This window comes from Pyxicephalus adspersus, chromosome Z, assembly GCF_032062135.1.
Source record: "Pyxicephalus adspersus chromosome Z, UCB_Pads_2.0, whole genome shotgun sequence".
In the NCBI taxonomy this organism is placed as follows: domain Eukaryota; kingdom Metazoa; phylum Chordata; class Amphibia; order Anura; family Pyxicephalidae; genus Pyxicephalus; species Pyxicephalus adspersus.
In genome coordinates this window covers 84590888-84613910 of record NC_092871.1, presented here as the reverse complement: position 1 = coordinate 84613910, position 23023 = coordinate 84590888, and the positions used below count along the sequence as shown (strand labels likewise).

The window sequence follows — 23023 nt, the reverse complement described above, 5'->3', positions numbered from 1 at the left end:
TTGGGGAAGATAGACTATCGTGGGTGATCCATCAAACTTGGACTGGATCTAGTCCATGAATTTAATACTTGCTAACTAATAAACTCATCGCTTCCAGGTTTGCTTGATCTCACTGGTTCTCCCATGACAGCCTATCTTCCCCTCTCTTGGATTAATAAATCAGACTTAGCGTGAACAAAGTATAAACCAACCATAGTTAGGAACTCTTATGCTGGGAGTTCCTGGCATTTTTTTTTATTCCTAAAAAGATAACACCATCTTCTTGTAATCATTTTCCTAAAAAACTTTGCTTTTGGTTTCCAAAACCCCCAAATTCAACATTTTGTTGAGTTACATCCTCTGGGTGTATGAGTTGGAACAGGGCACCGAGAACAAACTTATATGGCCAATAGCATGAGGATACTAGGTTATCATAATGATACAAGCTTGTTGGTCACCCAAACCACAAACAAGCCTCCAGTCTTCCGGGATGGTTTTCTAATGTGTGGGGGAGTATCTGCCTATTAGCCAAATGGACACTTGTGAGGTCAGGTACTGATGTTGGAGGAGAAGACCTGGCTCACCATTCTAAATTCATCCAAATGGTGTTCAGTAGGGTTGAAGTCAGGGCTCTGTGCAGGACATTCGAGTTCCTCCACACCAAACTGGTGACCCCATGTCTTTATGTAGCTGGCTTTGTACCCGGGGCACAGCCATGGTGGAACAGAAGACAGCTTTTGGCTGTGTGACATCAAACCTTATAGGCATTATTCTGTAGTTGATCCAGCCTTGAGTGGAATAACATCCTCCACTCATATAGGAAGATTTTGTAGGGTGTCTGTAAGAATTTGTCCTATTGGTGAGTTCAGGTACTGATGTTGTATGGGAAGACCCGGCTCATCATTCTAATGATGAGAATGCTTCACTAGAGACATTTGAACTTACTTTTTGTAAGAAGAGGTAGGGGGTCCACTTATTTCTAACCATGAAGTGTATCACAATTATAAATCTTACAACTCAGCTGTATTATCACTTCTTCATTTTATTATAACTAAAATTGCTATTTACACAACTCTACTACATTCCAATGCATGATGTATTTTGTTTATTTAAACTTAGATTACATTGGAAGAAGAAAAGTAATTATAATTATTTCTAGCAAATTACATTAAAGAGGTTTCCAAGATTTTTGAAATTTACACTTGGTAGGGTTGAGCCCCTTTCTGTAGTCACAAGAGAAAAACAAACTAAAAACCTATATTCTGTGCCAATGATTTGACCCAAACTCAACTTCTGGATATGTTTCATAGCAGAAAAAGACTTCTGCAATAGAAAGTGAGATTGTTTCGATAAAGCCTTTTTGTGTGGTAATCAGAAATATGGAGATCCTACATGCAAATGTCAGCCTCTGACCTGTCCACACCTTCATATTATAGGACAAAAAGTGTTGGGCTAGGACAATTGTTCAATGACTCCTTGTTTGCAAAGGTTTTTTTTTTTTTCGAATTCTACATTCTAGTGTTTAATAGCACCAGTTGTGTATGGCTGTGTGATGAATGAGGAAACCCAAGCCATAAGTATTTTGTGCTTGGACGGTAATGCTAAATTGTAAAGGTTTAGTGTTTCTCAAGACTTCCAACCTAAAGAGCAGTTAAGCAGATGTCTGGTTGGAGACCTGGGGGGACCCAGCGCAAAATGCACAGACTCTCTGGGTAACTACCCCCACAAAAAGGCCCAAATACCTACCTGAATTAGTGTTCAGGTGATGCACCAGTTACCAAGTGTGGACTGACCCAGTTGGAGGATCCGTGAGTTGCCCACATTGGTGATGTGCACACTTTCCATTGAGTTCATCCCCATTATGGCCTAAAGACTTCAAAGGGGCAAATTGCAACCTGGGCTGCAGAAGTTCATGACTGGTAATTACTCCCAGGAGCAGTACTGGCTAAAATTACTGATTTCTCTCTATATCAGTGTTTTTAGATCTTTCTAACATGAGGGAACCCATCAGGAAATGCGTTTTTAGAAGCTAAGAGGAGGGTGGCTACATCACATCTACAGGAAATCAATGAAGAGCTAATGTAGCCACACTTGTAAAGCTCCCAACTAAGAAAAAGCAGGGTCTTCAAGCAACACACATGGTTGTAGTCCCCCTGACACTCTGATAGCTCCTAGTGAGTGTCTCATGGAAGAATTTTTCATGAATAGGCACTTTAGGAAATATTTTAGGTGTTTGCACCAAATGTTACGAGGTCACACCAATGCTAGGAAAGGGTGGCTTATACAGGGGTTTTCATAAATTAGCACATTAGGAAATGTGATGTGCTGACACTGAATGCTTAGAGTAAGTTTCCTATATTGCAGACACAAGAAAACTGTGGACAGCTAGTGTATCCACCCTCCTAAAGCTCCCAAGTTAGTAAAAGCAGCAACACAAGCAACACACATGCTTGTAGTCACGCTCATAGCTTGTAGTTGGTGCCTCATGGGCAGGGTTTTTTTGTGGGGGCATCGAGGAGGAGGATGGCTACATCTCACTCACAGGAGAACAATGAAGAGCTTATGTAGCAACTAATAGGATTTGCTCTTTGGGCTGACAATCCCAGGTAGTGCCTCACCTCAGGAGGGCTCTCTTGGCCTATTCCCTCCAGCGGCTGCGCTTTCAGTAGCATCAGAGTTTTAGGATTAGTGCTCTGCGGGTTGCAGCATCCTTATCTCCCTTTAGATGTGTTTTCCTCTCAGCATCCCCTGCACTGAGGCTGCACAGCTGAGTGGAATTTGGAGCTGTGCTGCAGCTGATTAGCAGAGTGGTGCCTATGTAATCTCATGCTGTCATTGGCTGCTGGGTCCTTATAGCCTCTCTGCTACCAGTCTTCTGTTATAGTATATGGTTGATAGCTTATCTCGAGTTGCAGGAGGTCTGGAAAAAGTTACATGCAAATGCTCCTGGTTATACTGTACATGGTCCATCAACATAAGTAAGTCTCGCATTAACTTTTGTTTTTGTCATCGCTCTATCACTCCAGGGAAAATCACTCTCCAAAACAACATTTTCGCAGATCATAAGTTTTTGTACATTCATCCAAAATTATCAGTTACATCCAAGGGACCAGGGATCTGGAGGCTAAATACCACTCTTCTAGAGGATCCTGGGATCAAAACACAATAAACATTAGCATACAAGTCAAGGCGGAGGGACATAGGCAAATTTCCCAACCTCATAAATTGGTGGGATAACATTAAAAAGAAAACTAGATCCTTCTTTATCCAGAAAGAAATACAGGAAGCAAGGAGGAAAGTAAAATGGTTCCAGAGGCTAAACACACTGCTCCAAACTTTTGTTAGGTTTAGCAAAAACGGCAATTAATCATTTAAAAAATGAAATATTAGAGGCCAACATTGCTAAAGGGAGACAAATTAATTACAACGCAAGTGGAAACATTGGAAATTAAAGGATCAATGCCCCAAGTTTTTCTTTAAAAAAGCGATCATTTTAAAACAAAACATACAAAAATCTACGATAAGGTCATCATATCTGACATGTTAAAAGATCCAGGACCTATCAGACCTGGAGATCTGGTGTCCCATAACCTTGCTCAGCACAGATTATAAAATCTACTCCAAGATTCTGGTAAATAGAGATAAAGAACCTGTTGATAAAGTTATCCAGGGTGATCAGGTCTGTGGGATCCCTGGTAGAAATGCACATGATGGTCTGAATTTACTGAGAGATGTGCTATCTTACTCAAACGAGAAAAAGCCAAAATTGGCCTTAGACTTCCAAAAAGGATTTAATAAAGTTTCACATATCTATCAGTGGAAAGTGTTGAAAAAAATGGGGTTTCCTGTTACACTAATTAACCAAATCAAATGTCTTTCCAGTGGTGTTTCTAGCAAAGTCTTAGTCCATGGCTTCTTATCGGATAATGTTCAACTCAAGTCTGGAGGTAAACAAGGATGCCCTCTCTCTCATCTTCTATTTATCTGTGTCTTGGAACCACTTCTGTCATCATTAGGAAAGGACAAGGTAATCCGGGGAGTCCCTCTACCAGGGGGAATGGTGGTCAGTCTGCCAAAATTTGCGCATTCATGGACGATGTTACTGTCCTCTGTACCACAGAGGCTGCTCTCAACAGGGCAGTTACTGAACACTGAAATTTTTGTACAGGCTCAGGATTTACGCTAAATATTAACAAGTGTAATTGACTTTCTCTTGGCAAATGGCAGCTTCAACATCTAAAAATTGCAAAATCATGTCAAGATATTAAAATTTTAGAAGTGTTTTTTGACCATCAAAACAACAGGCACCAAAGCTGGAGCATTGTCCAAGGAAAAATAAGCCAAAAAAATCTGGAAACTACATAATTTAAAAGGTAAAGTGCTTATTGTAAAATCAATAATTTTCCATAATTTAAAAAAATCACCAGAAATATCTTCAAATTTCTCTGGAGCTCAAATGTTGAAAAAATGAAAAGGTCAATTGTGCACAAAAGCAAGACAAATGGGGGTAAAGACCTTCCAGATATTAAGGTCATTCTGTGGTCGAGTTCTTTCTCCCTCTGCTTCAAGTGCCTCTAAATCAAATCTAACAAATGGTCATATTTTCTCAAGTATGCAGCTGGTCATGTGTTTAGGAGGAGAGGATGGTACTAACCACCCCAAACATTTCCAACACTCATCATTCCTCCAAAACCGTACACAATTTTGGAAAAATGTATCCGTATCTGGAACCTACAAAACCTGGACCAATACACCCTATTGGATGCAAAATTTGGAAATCCATCAAAACAGAGGAGGACATTTTCTTTTTACTGCTACAAAATGGACTTTGTTACCTTAGCCTTGGATCAAATACTTTTATTTTTTAGAAATAATGTGCTCTGATTATTGATTTGAAAATGCAAATAATTAGGCACATTTTCCATTCTGCTTTAGTACTTTATTATAATTTTTGTATCTGTTCCTTTTATTTGTACTTTTGTTTTTCTTTTATTTGTAAATAGGCTGTTTATACTTTTCTAATAAAAGCTTAAAAAAAAAAAGAAGAGATTAGTGTGTTTCCTTTTGCTGACCTTTGCCTGTTCTCTGATATTTCGTTGAACTCAGCCTGGACCAACCTCTGCCTGTGACCCCGACTCCGCTTGTGTTTCTCTCTGTGTACTTCGTCTGGTGGATGGATTATCTGGTATTACCTCTGGCTTTGTATTTTGGACTTATCTGTTGGGATCTTGGTCCTCTGCCAGCCATCCCTAGACACCTTCCTTTGTGCAGTAAGTCCTGGGGGCAACTTTACAGCAGCCCTTCTAAAACTATCAAGTAAGTAAAAGCAGTGCTATCAAGCAACACATGCTTGTGGCCCTTCTATTACTTTGCTAACTTGTAGATGGTGCCTTATGGGCAGAGTTTTCATGAATAGGCACATCGGTAAATAGGTTCATGTGCTGGCACCATAGAATAGGGTGGCTACATCACACTGTGGAGAGTTAAGGTAGTCATCCTCCTAAAGTTGGTATTGCCAGTTGAGTTTTTATATATTTTTCCATATCTAACCAACGTTGGAAAGGAAAGCAATTGGATTTGATGTTTTGCTTTTGTAATACTTGTATATTTGTATATTTGTAATCCACCCCAGTAAGAAAGAGTCCATAACATTGAGTTCCCAACCTCTTTACACTTGGGAAAATTGTCTGCAATTCATTTTCTACAAGAAACATATTTTCCTTTTTACGTCTTTTATTGTAAGCAATCACAACACATAAAGCCGAGTTATAAGACATCATTTGATATTTCATCCGTTCACTAATGAAAGCAAAAACATAATTAGACTTAAAAAGAAGAATTTCATAAGCACAATAAACAAAAACACGTTTTAATATAAAACTTTTATTGACAATAAGGTTAACGTCAAGCAGCAAACTGCTTCCAATTAAAACTTTTAAGTTCACAGTCCCACATTCCTCATAAAAAACACAATGCTTGTTGCCATTTTAGGCAGATGTTTTTGATTCATTGTAACCAACATTCTAAACAACTTTATAGAGTTTCTTAGTATTTTTATAAAATGCTTTAATCAAATATGGATTTTTTTTGTATAGCGGAAAAGCCCTTGGTATATTTTCCATGAGTATCCATTCAACCGCATCTAGTGTTTAGTTTTGGAATTGGCTAAAAAAATGTCATTAAAATCTTTTGGACCATAGCTATTTAATACCTTCAACAGCTGCATTATGTAAATTTCAAACACCACAGGCAACCATAAACAATGGAATTAGTTCCCAAGGCAGACACACTTACAAGCTCTTCTTGAACATCAAGCTTTTTGGAAAAAGCTTTAAACAACTGAAATTCTGATTATGTAAGTGATATTAATCTACTTTCTAGAATTTTTAGAATTCCCCTTTGTAATCCAAATTGTTAAAGCTGAATGCAAAGCAAACAGCTAAATGCAGGGATGACATACAGTATATACGGGAGCGGCTTTTCCTGGCATATTTGACAATGACTTGGCAGTCTTCTAATGTATATATATATGTGGAGTCTTCGAGAATGAACTGCTCCACTGTGCCTGCATCTACAGAGGTCAGTGCTGATTTTTTTCAAAAGCTTATTTATTGATTGTTCAGTATATAAATACTTAAGGTTCCATAGCTTAGACACAGATTCACATTATTCAGGGAACCAACAGAGATATGTCCCCAGGGGTCAGTGCAGAGGATGTAGAATCCTCCAAGGCACACCGAAATTTCCAGATCAGGTTATAAACAGGACAATGCATAGAAATGAGAGAATATAGGTATTGTATTTGATTACATTTATCTGCTATCCGCTAATACCAATTTTGACAAATGAGCTTAAATCAAGAACTTGACTTGAAGCATATATAGAAGACTTCCTTTTATTCTAGTAATGGATACATTAAAAAACTTAAAGATAATCTGTATGCATATAGCTAAATACACCTGTAAAATTCATTTGTATGCCAAAAGAAACAGGGGTATGGCTGGCAGAAAGGTTGTCAGAAAGACCAATGAGATGACCTAATTACTTCAAATCCTATTTTATCCAATCACAGCTTTGATCTAGGTAAATGCTTTGTAAGTGTACAGAAAGAAATATTCAGGACCTGACAATGGCACATGGTCCTAAAAGGGTGGCTGAATATTAATACTAATGTTAGAGATGTATTTCAACTGTGTACTTAGCTATTGGCATATGATTAGGTTTAATTCACATATAAGTTCTTATCTCCAAAAATGTACCCCTATTTGCACCAAGGAGAGATTTTCGTAATAGTGAATATGTAAATCATAGCTTTACAAGCCCATAAGTAGGACAAGTTTGACATTTTAACCACATACACTATATGGACACTAGTTTGTATAGTTCTGATCATCACACCTGTATAAACTTGGTATATATCCCAATCCAGAGCCATGTCCAATAGTATAATAATAGTCCATGGCCATTATTATGGCATTTTAGCAGAGCTCAAAGCTCCCATGACCATACCAGCTTATGTTGTTGCTGGAGTTGTTGTTATGGAGTGTCTGGGAAATTTATGAACATTGAGCAAAATTAGCATTTGGAAGGTAATGATGTTGGATGAGAAGACCTGGATGACAATAGACATTCCAGTTCATCCCAGGGGTGTTCAGTAGTGTTGAGGTCAGGCCACTGAAGCTTCTCTACACAAAACTGGCCACATCATGTGTTTATGGAGGTAGCTTTGTACTCAGGGGTACAGCTACGGGGGGACAAAAAAGTTTCTTCAGCAATCAGTGACCACAAGGTTGGACTGCCATCAAAAATTTCCGGGCCCCATACTAGGAAAGCTTCCTGGGACCCCCACCTCCCTGCCTAAAAATGCAATCATTGCAAAGGCTAAGCTCTTTTGCTTGGGGTACAGTACAGAAGTACCCCATGTCTACCTCTGATGGTGGCCCTGGTTGGAAGTACACAATCATTCAAAAGAAGGGAAGGAGAGCAGCTCCAGTCCTTGAGGGCCACATATAGGCTAGATTTTTCATACAAATTTACTTCTTTCTGGTATACTAGTCCTCAATGAGTGGTGCTGGGGACCCCAAGTCTCAAGTGTTGTACCCAATGCTTAAAATGTCTTTGCACCCGTTGCTGGAAACACCCAAAGCATTTGAACAGGTTTTCACATACCTTTGCCATACAATCTAATCACAAAGATCTATTACCATCACTTAATATAAACTCAACATAAAAAGTTTTTACATTTGTGAAAAGTGTATATTATATTTAGGAAATGTGCTGTGCATTGCATATCAAAGTGTAAAATCAACATTATACAAAATAGCGTAGCTACATACTCTGGTATTATTTCGTAATTTCTTTACTTTCACATATGTGAAAATATTTTTTTAAGCTGTAACATTTTATTATAAAAAGTCACAAAGCTCCGTTTGATTCCTAATATAACAATGTTCACATTAATATAATATATTGCAGTTCTAGATATAGCTTTTGTTTTCGTGTTGGAGATTAGGAGAAATGTTTTCTATATTGGATTGCTCTTCATAGAAGAGAAAAACACACCTTACTAAGTACTACCTCAAAACTGGTAACTTGTTACCCCACCGTGATCCATTTCTTTCTGCGATGGTGATGGAGAGCTTTATTTAAATACTGCAGATTTGTGGGTCACATCCAACATACAAACTTATGAAGAGACAACTGTGGTAATGCTTTTGATTGAATGAATGTTTTAATTTACTTTTGCCCAATGTTCTACAATAAAAAAACTCTAACTCAGGGTATATGGGGTGCTGGCCCTTCAAAAGTCATATAAGGGTGGGATAATTAAATATAATATGGTTGCTACTGCTATTTCTTTTTTTTAGCATGAAGATAATCAGGTGGGAAATGTATATGAATCTAAGGAGTGGTTCAACTTGCCATCATGGGCCCAAGTTGTGATATTTGGTCCTTTTATTGAAATAAGACTAAATACCACCAAAATCCAAGATGTAACCCTGATAAATGCAACCACTGAGCAAAGTCTTTTCAGTTTAGTTTTACAAAAAGTTACAAAATGGATTTAAAGAGGTATCTTTTTTAAAACTTTACTTCCTGCATAAGAGATGTTCTGGAATGTTTAAAAGAAGAGGTCCACCCCATCATAATCTTAGTCCTCACCTCATCAATCCAACTCAACTGGACTGTATTCTCCCACTTGTATTGCCCTCCAGTTTTTTTTCATTCTATGAGGAGTACTTGCTGGAGAACAGTTGGAGTACATTCTGTCTCATTAACCCTAATAGGAATGGGAAGACTACTACAGAAACAGTTCTCTCGTTATTCATTCCTAACAGTAAACCCCCGATTGCCTCATGGCATTCAAAGGTTTATGATGATGGCACCCTACCTTGGTAGGCATGGCCTTCTTCTAATATGACAGTTCAAAGCTAAACAGTCTGTGAAAAAAGAACAAATCAGCTGGTATGGGCTACTGTAGGCCTGAGATGAAGCCTAAGTTGAAGGTGCCTGGAGAGGAACGTAAATCTGCATACTTATCAGATTTGGGAAAAAATTTGAAGAAATAAAGTATTTCCTCACCTAAAATAAAAAAGAACTCAATGTCAAGGACAGAAAAAGCCATAAATAATTATTAATGTAGGCAAAGCTTATAAATTAACTTTATCAGAGTCTACAAGGAATGCTTGAAGATGAACTGCATCTGCAGGATTTTTTCCCCATCAAGAATTGGTGGTGGTACCCATTACCCAAAAAGCTCCGAAGAAAGTCTTGTCCTCGGAAGAGATATCTACTTGATCAACTGCAGTCACGTCCACCTTCAGCCGATCGCCTCTTGTTAGACGAAGGAGGCCAGCTAAATAGATCGTATGCTGTCCGTTTTTGATTGCCTTCCCACTGAGAAGAACCTCTGGCTCGCCATAATTGTCATTTACCCTTATGATCTGTGATTTGAAGTGGTCTCCAAAATTGGGAGGAATCTTCAAGGACACTTGAGAATAAACAAAATAATATCCCTGTTTTGGAATTTGGAGCGACTTATTTTCGTACTGCATGCCATCCTCTACGTAAGCCAAACCGTTGGTGGATTCCCACTGTAGAACGTTATCCCTTGCCCTTAAAGTGGATTGGCTGGTGGCTGAGGAAGGAAACATATTTTCTAATGGATCAAACATGATATTCAATTTTCAATATACAGGTAAAGTGATAAAAGTTTAGTCATATTTTGGTAGGTATGTTAATGCTGAACACGTCACCCAATTTAAAACCATATTTTTACTCAACTATAGCTGGGGCCACCTGGTGCTCCAGCACAGCATCCTTTCTTGCTCTGTTTTCTTTTTTTCAGTATGGGGGTTACTTTCTTTCTATTGGCCATCTGAAGAAGCTCCAGATTGGACCAGAAAAAAAACAGTGATGCCATCTGTAATAGATGACCTCGTACTTGTGAGAGAATCATTGTAGTGGTGAACTGGCAGTCTGCCAAAAAATAAATCGGTGCCATCAACGTTTATATGAGTATATCCTGTCAAGTTAAGAAATATTGAGAACCTCTGTGGTGGGTTTATTGGGCTGGAAGAATTTTAGAACTTGCCAAGAGATTACTTTTAATGGTGTTGGTGAGATAGATGTCAAGAAAACCAGTCAAAGGCCAGAGAGAATAATAGCTTTGTGAGATAGGTCACCATTAGCTGACTTGCTGGGGAAACTCCAGGCAGCTCCCCTAGAGGGGGGATATTCTAGGGGTATAAACAGGGGTGTAGTGGGGCGGGCATGGGTAGGAACACCCTGCCCTCACTTCTTTTGGTCCACAGCTCTGGACCATCTCCCCCCCCCCCCCCCTCGGGGTCAGGAGAAAGACTTTTGGGGAGGGAGAGCACCAGCTAGAGCCGTGGACCATGTCTCCCGTATAGAATTACAGGCTCAGGGCAGTGGGTGGGTTGTCTCTCTGATCACAACACTGGGTGAGCAGGTTCTGGTATCATGACATCAGTCTGGGGAAGTTTCTTCCCCTTTGAGTCACACATAGGCAGGGGTGTAGTGGGGCGGGCCATGGATAGTACTCCTTTTCTTTTTTTACGACTACACCTCTGGGTATGAATGAGGAGGTTATGTCGCCAGTCCAAAAACTTATGTTATGTTAAAAACAGACACATAAAATGCTGAAAAGAAATGCCTAGTGAATAGTACATATACTCAATATAGTAGAAGTAGACTTCTATCATATTATGTTGTCTTACAGATTTATTTTAATAATCTTAAATGCCCACTGCCTTGTCAAGGCTGTCTTGTAGGGTATTAGTAGAGTGCATGACTATACTGTGCATGATATGCTATAGTAACTTTTGTTGTGACCCAAGAGTGGTAGCAACATGGTTAAATAAAACACAGACCCATTTGCTGTATTCACATCACATATGACACAGTCTTTCCACCCACCAAAAATTCTTATAGACACCTCAGGATTATTCTTAAAAACAGAAACATTTACAATATGCTTGCTTTTGCATAGACAAAGAACAAAGGTGAGTAGTGTGAAATGCAGAGCAATGGATAAAGGAAAGCACAAAGATGAAGCATAGGTGATGCAGAGTGCAGCCCTCAGGAATAATTATTGCTGAGTGTATAGATTATAATAAGTAAAGTTGAGTGTGGCAAACAGGAGTCAAAAAGCGTACTCAGGTCTGGTGTAGGTAGAGCAGAGTGTACAGGTGAGCAGTAGGTAAAGCGGAGTGAAGAGGTCTGGAAAAAGTAGAGAAGACTGTGACAGTCAGGAATTATTTATACAGAGCACAGTGGTCAGGTGTAAGTAATGCAGAATGCAGGAGTATGTGAAGCACAGCACAAGGATGAAGAGTAAGAAATGGGGAGTGAAAATGTCAGGAGTGTAGAATTCAGAAGTAAGAAGCACAAAGTGCAGAAGTAAGTAAAGCTTAGTGTGACAGACAATGCAGGGCACACAATTTATGAGTAAATAAAGCAGAGTGTACAGGTGAGGAGTAGGTAAAGCTGAGAGTGGAGGCAGAAATAAAACAGAGCACAAAGGTCAGGTGTAAGTAATGCAGAGGGTGGGGGCCAAGAATAAGTAATACAGGGTGCAGGAGTATAGAGCAGAGCAAAGGGATGAAACATAGATAATGAAAATTGAAGAAGTTGGGAGTAATTAGTGCAAAACTTAGAAGTAGGTAACAGAAGGTTCAGAAGTAAATAAAGCCCAGTGTAGCAGAAAAGAGTAAGTAAAGCCCAAGTCAGGAGTATGTGAAGCAGGGTGAAGAGGTCAGGAGTAAGTAGAGAAAATTGTGACTGTCAGGAGTAAATAACACAGAGCACAGAAGTCAGTCTGTATATTGCAGAGTGAAGGGGCCAGGAATGAGTAATGAAGAGCGCAGGGGGCAGGAATATGTAAAGTGAGCGCATGAATGAAGCCTATGAAACAATATTGAATAGGTTGGGTGGGATTTTTGCAGAATGCAGAATTAGTGTAAGTAAGCACCATGAAGTGTAGAAGTAAGTGAAACTCAGTGTGGCAGACAAGAAAAAAAAAATCAGAGCACACTCTTCAGGAGTACGTAAAGCAGAGTTTACAGGTGAGAAATAGGTAAAGAAGGGCGAAGGAGTCAGAAGTAAGTAATGCAGAGTGCAAGAGCCAGGAGTAAGCAAAGCACAGCACAGGGATAGTGCGTAGGTAATAGAGAGTGATGAGGTTGGGAGTGATTAATAAAGAGTGCAGAACTCTGAAGTAAATAACACAAGGTGTAACAGTAAGTGAATCTCAGTAAGTGTGGAAGACAGGAGTGAATCACAGTAAGTGTGGAAGACAGGAGTTAGAAAGTCCCAAGCTATTAAGGAGTACGTAAAGCAGAGTGAATAGGTCTGAGTAAGAAAAGCACAAGCACAAGAAAGTCAGGAGTAAGTAAAGAAAGGAAAAGTAGGTGCCAGTAATAGGTAAAGCAAAGTGGAGAGATCAGGTGTGTGTACAGCAGCGTGCAGGGGTCAGGAGTAAGTAAAGTAAAGTAGAGAGGTCAGGTGGATGTACAGCAGAGTGCTGGGGTCAGGAGTAAGTAAAGCAAAGGGAAGAGGTCACATGCATGTACAGCAGAGTGCTGGTGTCAGGGGTAAGTAAAGTAAAGGGTACAGATTACGTATATGTACAGCAGAGTGCAGGGGTCAGGAGTAAGTAAAGCAAAGGGAAGAGGTCACATGCATGTACAGCAGGGGTCAGGAGTAAGTAAAGCAAAGTGGAGAGGTCAGGTGGATGTACAACAGAGTGCAGGGGTCAGGAGTAAGTAAAACAAAGGGAAGTGGTCATGCGCTTATACACCAGAGTGCAAGGGTTAGGAGTAAGTAAAGCAAAGTGGAGAGGTCACGTGCAAGTACAGCAGAGTGCAGGAGTCAGGAGTAAGTATAGCAAAGGATAGAGGTCATGTACATGTACAATAGAGTGCAGGGGTCAGGAGTAAGTAAAGCAAAGGGTAGGGGTCATGTACATGTACAGCATAGTGTAGGGGTTAGGAGTAAGAAAGCAAATGTAAGAAGTCATGTGCGTGTACAGCAGTGTGCAGGGGTCAGGAGTACAGCAAAGTGTAGGGGTTAGGAGTAAGTAAAACAAACGTAAGATGTCATGTGCGTGTACAGCAGAGTGCAGGGATCAGGAGTAAGTAAAGCAAAGTGGAGAGGTCAGGTGCGTGTACAGCAGAGTGCAGGGGTCAGGAGTAAATAGTACAGACTGCATCTCATCATAAATACCTGTTAAATGAGCTCTAGGTTTGATGCTCTTAATTTTCTGGCTAAGTTCTAAAAGAAAAAAAATGCAAATATTGATTCATCAAATAATTATCAGTAAATGACCTGATATAACATAATAATATTTCCATATATACGAAGGATTTCCTGTCCAATACCCTCAATAAACCACTGGGAGTATGGAATTTAACAAATCCAATGTCCTCATTGGGTAGCTATGTTTGGCTGTAGCTGTACCCCTACTCACACAGCCTGGACCTCTCCTACCTTTCAGCTATCTGTCAACAGATTCAGTTCCTACAATTGCTCCCTTTTTAGCTTTCTAGTGACTACAAGCCCTGTGTCTCCTTATATTGTCACCGTTATGCCAGGATGCCTAGAAATGTAGTTTGGAATCTTTTCTGATTCTTTGCGTATCACATGACCACAGATAAATCATCCTCTTCTCCCTGGCTGACATCAGAGATGAAAGGACAAGGGATGTAGTGCAGTGTGCAAGCACATTTGTAGATTTAGTGGATATTATACTTTGCTCCTTTACACTGTTTGCATTCACTTATCAAGCTAATTGCTTTAAGTATTGTTCTTGTTCAACCTTGTCTTCAATTGCTGCTGTCACACTGTCAGTATTCAAATGAAATGACTTGATAACCTGTAGGTGTATTTTTATCACTCACTCTGCCAGGTGTCACATTGTAAATGAAAAAAGTCCCTTATGATTACGTACATTGACATAGTTATTTTAACTTTGGATTTTTTTTGGTTATAAAAAGCAGCAAAAGTCCTAGGTAAATGTATATCTTTCACAACTCTCAGGTCATATTTCATCTTTTCATCTCAGCCAGTTGCAACTTGCAGCATTTTCTAACATTGAGAAACAGTAATAAGAAGAATATTGTGGTGTTTTAGACAAGAGTGTCTTGAACGTAAAGTTAAAAAAAACAAGGGGAAGATGCATTTTAGGATCCACCAATACTGAATTTCAATTGTTGGGATTAGACTTTCTGTAGTCAGTTATATTATTCTGTAATATTACAAAGGCTTGCCAAATTCAAGGTCTGTTAAAGTGGACCTATCACCAACATTTTTACTTTATAAAAAAGGGCAAATAACCCAAAAATGAGCTTGTTTTTTTTTTCTCCAAATCTTTTTTATTTTATTTTAAAAAAGGGAAGGCCTTCTTTTCTGTATTTATTACTACGGCAGCAAAGACTGAATGGGAGTGCAGAATCCTCCTGGTATACCTACGTCACATTTCCCAGGAGGATTCTGGCTGCTAAAAGTGACTTCTCTGCTATGAGAATGGCACACTTTTTTTTTTCATTTACAGCGGGATATGTTATTCAATCTTTCACCTGTGCAGTGCAAGATTGGATGAGATGGGTGGAAGAAATAAAAAGATGGTGGCACCCAGTGCAGTGTTGGAGAAAGAAAGAATCCGGGATGGTGGGAGACTGAGTTGAGGTATGTTCCAGAGGGATCGGGGCATCTCTGGAAGTAAAGGTAAATTGTGTTTTTTTATTTTACTGATAGTTTAGCATTAAAGTAGAACCAAAGTTCCACTTTTATAAATACATGATCAGGCATCCCAGCAAGGCCAAAGGTGGCCAAAGATCAAAATGAAGAAAGATAACGTCTCCCTGTGATGGAATGCCCATAGGTGAGTCATGCAAGTTTAGTTCTGCTTTGGTCATAGTCCTGGCTACGTTTGTAAACTGTATGGCTAACTATTCCTGGGAGTACCTATTCAATGCTAGATATTGAGGGAAATTCACTGGAGGCTTTTAGGTGTTTGTAAGTATTTGCACCCTTACTTGGGTTTATATCACTCCCCTGGTTTTCTATTCAGCCCTGATTCAAGCATAAACGTCTGCTCTATATTACACATTTACACTGTTGCCCCATTTATACCTAAAGTAAAGCCATGCTCATTGTGGCAGTAAGTAAATGCTTGGAATATAAAGCTGTAGAGAAGAAGTAAGAGAGGCTCATGTGGCCCATAAAACACCAATTTGGCAAGCCTTGATTTGGGTGACTGAGCAATCCATGTGTGGCTTCAAATTCTAGGCTATTACTAATATTAATTAGAATGAATAATGAAGAATGCTTATTGGATGAGCAGTGCAGAACAAGTCCAATGTTCATGTGATCGACAACTACTTGATATAAGACAGTGCCAAATTACAAAAGCAGAAATAAAGATTTGGAAACATACCACTTATCTGTGGGCACCTTTCCATCTGAAAAAAAAGAGAATAAGTAAGATATTTCAGCTACTACTTTTAATGAATGAAACTATTAAAAACCATCAAGTATATAAAATGATAATCAAATATGTTGACTGGGGGTATTATTAGAAGTACAGAAAGTTCTTAAAAATACATTTTAAAATTGAACTTATTTCCTGTATTCTGGAACCAAATGAAGAATTGATTGGCTGGAGCATCCAAGAGGAACGAGCTAATATTTGTAGCTTCAGTTGTAATATAACACCTTGTAAATGATTTAGCACAAGGTCATCGGCCAGTGCCGTCAGACAAGAAAATACGATTCCAGACTGTGTACTGTGTGTTACTGATTAGTTTTTTTTTTATCCTTCACAAGTTCTCTTGTTATTATTTAAGCTCATAAAAATGAATTCTCTAATCTACAACAAGTCATGACAAGGATATTATTTTATGATGCGTTGTAATATGTGTGGGAGACTACAACTGGAAAGTTTCATGTGAGCATCTGCATGGTAAGCCACACATTACATAATTAGTAGAGGTGCTCAAAATCCAAAGATTCCCACTCTTAAATTCAGTGATGGGTATAAATATGGTAGGCCAATCTAGCTGTCAGATTAGTAATACTTTCCCAGTTCAGTGGCTGGATTACCTGTGCCCTACTATACTTGTCTTTGTTGCAGTGCTATTGCCATGCCATTGGTGAGTATAGTAGGCCACTGGACAATGACTATGTTCATTGTATTGGTTGAGCTCTACTGTAACTCATGGTTTTGCTGTCTATATGCCATGCCATTGGAAAGTATAATAGGTTACCAGACAATGACCACCATCATTGAATGGGTTGAGTCGCACTATACATGATGGTGTTGCTGTCCAGCTGCCATGCCATTGGAAAGTATAATAGGTTACCAGACAATGACCACCATCACTGGATGGGTTGAGTCGCACTATACATGATGGTGTTGCTGTCCAGCTGCCATGCCATTGGAAAGTATAGTAGGTTACCAAACAATGACCACCATCATTGGATGGGTTGAGCCGCATGATGGTGTTGCTTTCTAGTTGCCATGTCATTGACAGGTATAATAGGTCACCAGACAATGACAGCTATCATAAGATTAGCTGGACTCCACCTGATCTGAAAATGATGTGGTAAGCAATACCAGCAGTTATAGTAGAGCCCAGCTAATCTAATGATAGCTGCCATTGTATGGCGATCTACTATATTTGTCTATAATTGGCAGTTAGATAGCATTACCAATAGGTATAGTAGGGATCAATCAATTCAATGAAGTGGGCCATTGTCTGTTGGTCTACTATACTTATCAATGACCTGGTAATTGGAGAGCAACAACATACCAACAGGTGTAGCAGCAGTTAATCCTATTATAATGGTCATTGTCTGTTCCTCTTCTATAACTATGTTAACAACATGGAAACTGGACAACAATACTGAAAGGTATATTAAAGCTCAACCAATCAATGATGGTGGTCATTGCAACATCATTGCATCACAGCCTTTTCTCAACAATTGACTCCCTCCTAAACCCCACACCTGCTCCCCCCACAACTACCTTGCTTGCCCAAGACATTGCCACCTATTTTAGAGATAAAATTGTCACAATCAGACATGATGTCTCTGCTCACTGAGCCACTCCAACCATACCCACCCCTTCCACCTGTAAATCATCACTGGCCTCCCTCAGCCCTGTTACTGTGGATGAAGTCTCCTCTTTTCTCTCATCATTTCCATTTACTACCTGTGCCCAATCCGGCATTCTGGCCCCCTCCCTAATCGAACTATTCAACCTCTCCCTTTCTACTGGTATCTACCCCTCCACTTTCATACATGCCAGAATTCTCCTCTGATTCTACATTTCATACATGCCAGAATTCTCTCCTCTGATGACCTACAACTGACTTCCTCACTCATAACCCCATCACACGCACAGCTCCAAGACTTTTCTAGAGCTGCCCTGACACTCTGGAATGGTCTTCCTCGCCCTATTTGGCTTGCTCCTACGTTCTGCTCATTTATAAGAGCACTAAAAACCCATTTTTTTTAAACTTGCCTACCCATCTTCTTCTGTCGTTTTAAACTGTTACTACTTTCCACCACTTCATCTCCCCTTCTATTGTGTGTTACTTCTCCCACCTCCTAGATTAGCTCTTCGGGGCAGGGTCCTCTCCTACTGTATCACTGTCCCTATTGGTCTGTCATTTGCAACCCCTATTTAATGTACAGCTCTGCATAATATGTTGGCGCTATATAAATCCTGTATAATAATAATAATAATAATAATAATAATTGTCCAATGGCCTACTTTACCTGTCAGTGACATGGAATCTGGCCAGCAACACCAACAGGTATAGTAGAACCCAACCAATTTGATGATAGCATTCATTGTTTGGTTACCTACTATACCTGTCAATAACATGGCAAACGGACAACAACACTAACAGGTATGGTAGGGCACAGCCAATCTGATGGTGGTGGTCATTGTCCAATGGCCTACTCTACCTGCCAATGACATGGCAACTGGACAGCAATACCGACAGGTAAAATAGGGCTCAACCAATCCAAAAATGGTGGTCATTTTCAGGTGGCCTGTGGAACCTGCCAACCACCTGGCAACTAGAGAATGACACTGACAGGTATAGTAGGTCCCAGTCAGTTTGATGATAGCTTTTAATATCTGGTAACCTACTATACCTGTCAATGACATGGCAACTGGAGGGCAACACCAATAGATATGATAGGGCACAGCCAATCTGCTTGCAGTAGTCATTGTCTGCTGGCCTACTGTACCTGTCAAAGACATGGCAACTGGACAGCAATACAGACAGGTATAATGCGGCCCAGCCAATCCAATCATGATGGTTATTGTCTGGTAGCCTGCTATACCTGTCAATGACATGGCAACTGGACAGCAATACCAACAGATATAATGCGGCCAAGTCAATTCAATGATGGTGCTCATTGTCTGATGGCTTGCTAGACCTGTCAGTGACATGGCAAATGGACAGCAATATGGACAGGTATAGTAAGGCTCAACCAATTCAATTATGGGGGTGATTGTTTGTTGACCTACTATACCTGGCAATGACCTGCAGAACAATACCTACAGGTATAGTAGGACCCAGTCAATTTGTTTATAGCTATCATTGTCTGGTGACCTACTATACCTGTCAATGACATGGCCACTGGGTAGCAATACCAACAATCTGGTAGTACCCGGTCAATCTGATGATGGTAATCATTGTCTGGTGGCCTAATATACCTGTCAATCAATGCTGGGTCAGTATTAGGTTGTGGTTTGGTCCTCTTGTCAAACATCACAAGGGATGATGGGGCATCTGCTGTCCTTCAGAACACTTTTAACCACTTTCCATTTTCTGGCTAATGAAAGCACTTCGTATTCAAGTCTTCAAGTGTTTGACTTCCATATGGGGCAAATGCGATGACTACTTCACAGGACTTAAACTTTTCTATAGTGTAGCTGCAGCACTAGCAGTAAAGTATAGAGAAACACATGAAAATCCCATAACGCAGTGGTGGGGATCTAAGTCAAACCTGTGGCAACAGACAGCCTCTGGTGTAGTGGGGTAGGATTTGCAGATAATAAAAGCAAAATAAATGTTAATACTGCCATGGTGTATCAGCTGATCCTCTAAGATAGTTCAGCCAGGGAATGGTTACAGAAGTTAAAAACTAACCATATAAATTTTGATTCCATTCCCATTGAAAGGTAATAGCTACCTTTAATCTGCCATACTTTTTTTTAATTTCACCTATTATCCTTTTTTTGTAATTATTATCAGAATGATGTAATTACAAATGCAGGTTAACAGCTCCAATAAAGCATATCTATCAAACGTACAAGATTATGTGATCATTCAGACTATACACTGTGAGCAAAGTTTATGCAGTTACTATTAAACCATGCACATGGATCTTTACACTCTACTACCTGCTTTCTAGGTGTAATACTAAAGTGCAATGAAGACGTAAAATCTTGGAAATGTTACTGTGTTTCCTAATCATAGATCAAAGATAATATCATTCAAAGCTTCATTCATTAAATTGTTAGTAAACTATTACCTATATTCAATATCAGGCATTTCTCATTGTCTTTATCTGCCGCCAAATTGTTTTAGATGTCTGAAGGAGTGTAGAAGTGTGAACTGGAGTACTTAGGGTACTAACTAATAAGTTGGTACCTTGACTTTTCCCTACTGCTTTTGCTCAGTTAGGTTGTCTATCACAGTTACAAAGAATAGCTCGGTATGATATTAGATAAAGTCCGGTATGGTATTAGATAAAGTCAATATATACATAACATAACAGATTACTTCATTATTTTGAGTTTTTCAGGAAGGACTTGCTTTGCGCAGGGACCTGGAAGGTGGCAGTTTGGATGCCTAACATATATGGATGGAGCTTATAAGGGGATTTTTGGAAGATACCTATATGAATAAAAAGATTGGAGATTTCTACTATGGAACGTACCAATGGCATGTTTTTATTGAAAATATATTGTATATGAAAAGGTCAAGGCTGAAAAGCTCCATAGGTCAACCCACATTCTGTTTTATGGTCCAAAAGGGAACTGCAATACTTCCACATTGGGGTAACATGTATTAAAACAGGGTTAGAAGCAATTTGGCCACACTAGGGTGTAATGGCAGCCCATTCACCATGAATGGGCCATCATAGCACAACATGGTAATGGATAGCAATGTGCACCACAAATGTAAAAGGGCCCCAAAAGAAAACGCTATGCCTGTTAAAGCATGCCAGGTTTTCATATGGGAAGGATAAACACATGAGGCTTTTTAGTCATTTCAGTAAATCAATATAATACAAATGAAAACATAAAACTTTATATTGGGATTAGTTTATTTCTGCCCATCTTAGCTGTCTGCATTTTGGAACCCATAAGGAACATTCACCTTCAGAACCACTCATCCAAACAACTATAAAGGTAGCTCAGCATATTACCTAGTCCATTACTGATTTTAGATTTGGTCCTCTTAGAAATGTAGACCTCATAAGGACCAGGGGCATCTGGGGGTTCAAAAGATATGCATGAATGATGAAAGTTATTTTTAGGTTACTCCAGGACCTGTTTTAGAGTAGGACAAAAAGGGAATTTCCCAGAGTCCTTGCCATCTAAGGACAGATATTTTGTAACCTACAGCTAATTTCCTTTCTGTTATTCCATAATAGAAACACTACAATTATTGTAGGCCGCTTCTGACCTATTTTGGAGGCGTCCATGGAATATATGGCTAAACTGTGTGGAGACCTATCACATCCTTAGAATATCCCATTCAAAAACCATGAGCATTATTATGGAGTTGCCTTCACTACTTTCCTGTTTTTCTAAATTCTTGGAAGGCTTTCTACAAGATTTTGAAATGTATCTAAAGGAAGCTGTTCCCACTTAAAAGATAAAGACCTTAGGAGGTCAGCTGATGTTGGATGAGAACACCCGGTCCATATTTGATGCTCCAGTTCTTCTCAGAAATGTCCCATATGGTTAGGGCTCTGTGCAGAACACTTGAGTCTAATGATCATATACCACCTTGCCTCTTTTTCCAAAATCCACAAACCATGCACATTTCTTTCATTTTTCCTGTTGATCTTTTGTCCTCCGTGTGTTTGGCACATTGTCTACTAATGATGTCAGCAAACTCCCACTTCTGCTGGCCAAATACTGCTTAATATTTTGAATCAATTTATTATAAGTTTTTACATAAACATCAAATCCAATGCCGATCTAGTTAAAAAAGAGTGCATTCCCAATCAAATTTTTGCCCAGACAATGCTGTTTTCCCTGCTCCGACCACCAATAATGAAAGCAGTATATGATGCTCTGAGCAGGAGGAGCAGCAATAAGGGTGGTCGGTAGTTGCACTGTGTTAAACAATCAATATCTGGGAGATATCAATTCTTTACCTGGTGCCCACCTACTAACCAGTGTATGGTCATCATTTGTCTATGGACAGGTTTTGGCACCCAGAATGGCAACGGTTGTCATATATAAAAGTAAAGTCAGTGAGTATTGTCATCCTAGGATAGGAAGTGTTTTAGTGGCAGAACCACCTGGAAGAATCCCAAAAACTATACTGCTACCTCCTCTAATAAATGACACATTTTACTATATTCCATACACTAAACTGAATAAATATATCTCGCCCAAGGAACGATGCTCCATGGACGATGTAAGGAATGCCAATTACCTTTTCTGGCTTTGGAAAAATAAAGTTCCCGAACATCTGATAAACCGTAAGGCACAGCAATGCAATCAGGATGACTCCACAGCCAATGACAGCCCATTGCAGCCGCTTCACTCTTCTATCTTGAGCATGTTGAACATTTATTTGGTATTGAGTCATCTGAATCTCTTCCTGTAGCATGTCAACCCTTGCTTCCATATTTTCCTCCATTAGTTTGCTGAGTCTCCTGCTCAATTCTGAATCCAAAGAGTCTCCAACAAGCATGTTGTGTGCCCATCCATTGACCAATAAATAAAGGCACCAACACCCTCCCTTTCCAAGTGTCCACTTTGCACCCTCCCATCCTGAGAGGGAGTGTTCCGCCTACAGTTGACCCAGTCGATACTGTACTTTTCACTTGTGTTCCTTTCACACTGTACAGTACACAAAGCAATACCCTGATCTGTTCTCGTAGGAAAGTCCCGGAGGAGGTGTTAGGATAATGAAGTTGTGTGGGCTGAGCAGGGAGCTGTCTTAATCTTCAATAGGCTGAGAGTAAAAACAAGAGGAAATGCAATTGCTCAATTTGTGTTAGGGATTTTCTTCCTAGTTTTTTTTTTTCTTTTGTGTAACTGTGTACGTGTGAGTATCAAGTCAGAGGTGAAGTATAGCTGGTTTAAATGCTACAATGAGAATATTTTCTAGATATGGCATTTGGCCCAGTGCCTTAAAATAGAACGGCTTTTCCCAAATGTTACAATGATAAGGGACAAAAAAGAAACACAACCAGTATTACAAAAAAGTAAAAGAAACAACATTTCCATGAGCATGGAGGTGGAGATGAAATG

At 39.5% G+C, this 23023-nt stretch overlaps 1 protein-coding gene across 1 annotated transcript; it reads right to left on the bottom strand.

The window, feature by feature from the left end:
• Positions 1-5694: 5694 nt before the first annotated feature.
• TNFSF15 (TNF superfamily member 15) lies at positions 5695-22683 on the bottom strand. The gene is made up of 4 exons (XM_072430119.1): positions 22200-22683; positions 15938-15962; positions 13726-13773; positions 5695-10117 (listed from the first exon to the last, which is right to left on the bottom strand). The coding sequence occupies exons 1-4, from the start codon at positions 22458-22460 to the stop codon at positions 9702-9704; spliced, it is 750 nt and encodes a 249-aa protein (XP_072286220.1). The 5' UTR covers positions 22461-22683; the 3' UTR covers positions 5695-9701.
• Positions 22684-23023: the final 340 nt, after the last annotated feature.

What these genes read in the sequence shown, in the direction of transcription:
- TNFSF15 (XM_072430119.1), bottom strand. Translation starts at nt 22,460, where the DNA reads ATGCTTGTTGGAGACTCTTTGGATTCAGAATTGAGCAGGAGACTCAGC. An exon ending in TTTTTCCAAAGCCAGAAAAG is followed by an intron (nt 15,963 to 22,199) that starts GTAATTGGCATT and finishes CTTTTTTTTCAG; the next exon opens with ATGGAAAGGTGCCCACAGAT. An exon ending in ACCTAGAGCTCATTTAACAG is followed by an intron (nt 10,118 to 13,725) that starts GTATTTATGATG and finishes TTCCTTCCTCAG; the next exon opens with CCACCAGCCAATCCACTTTA.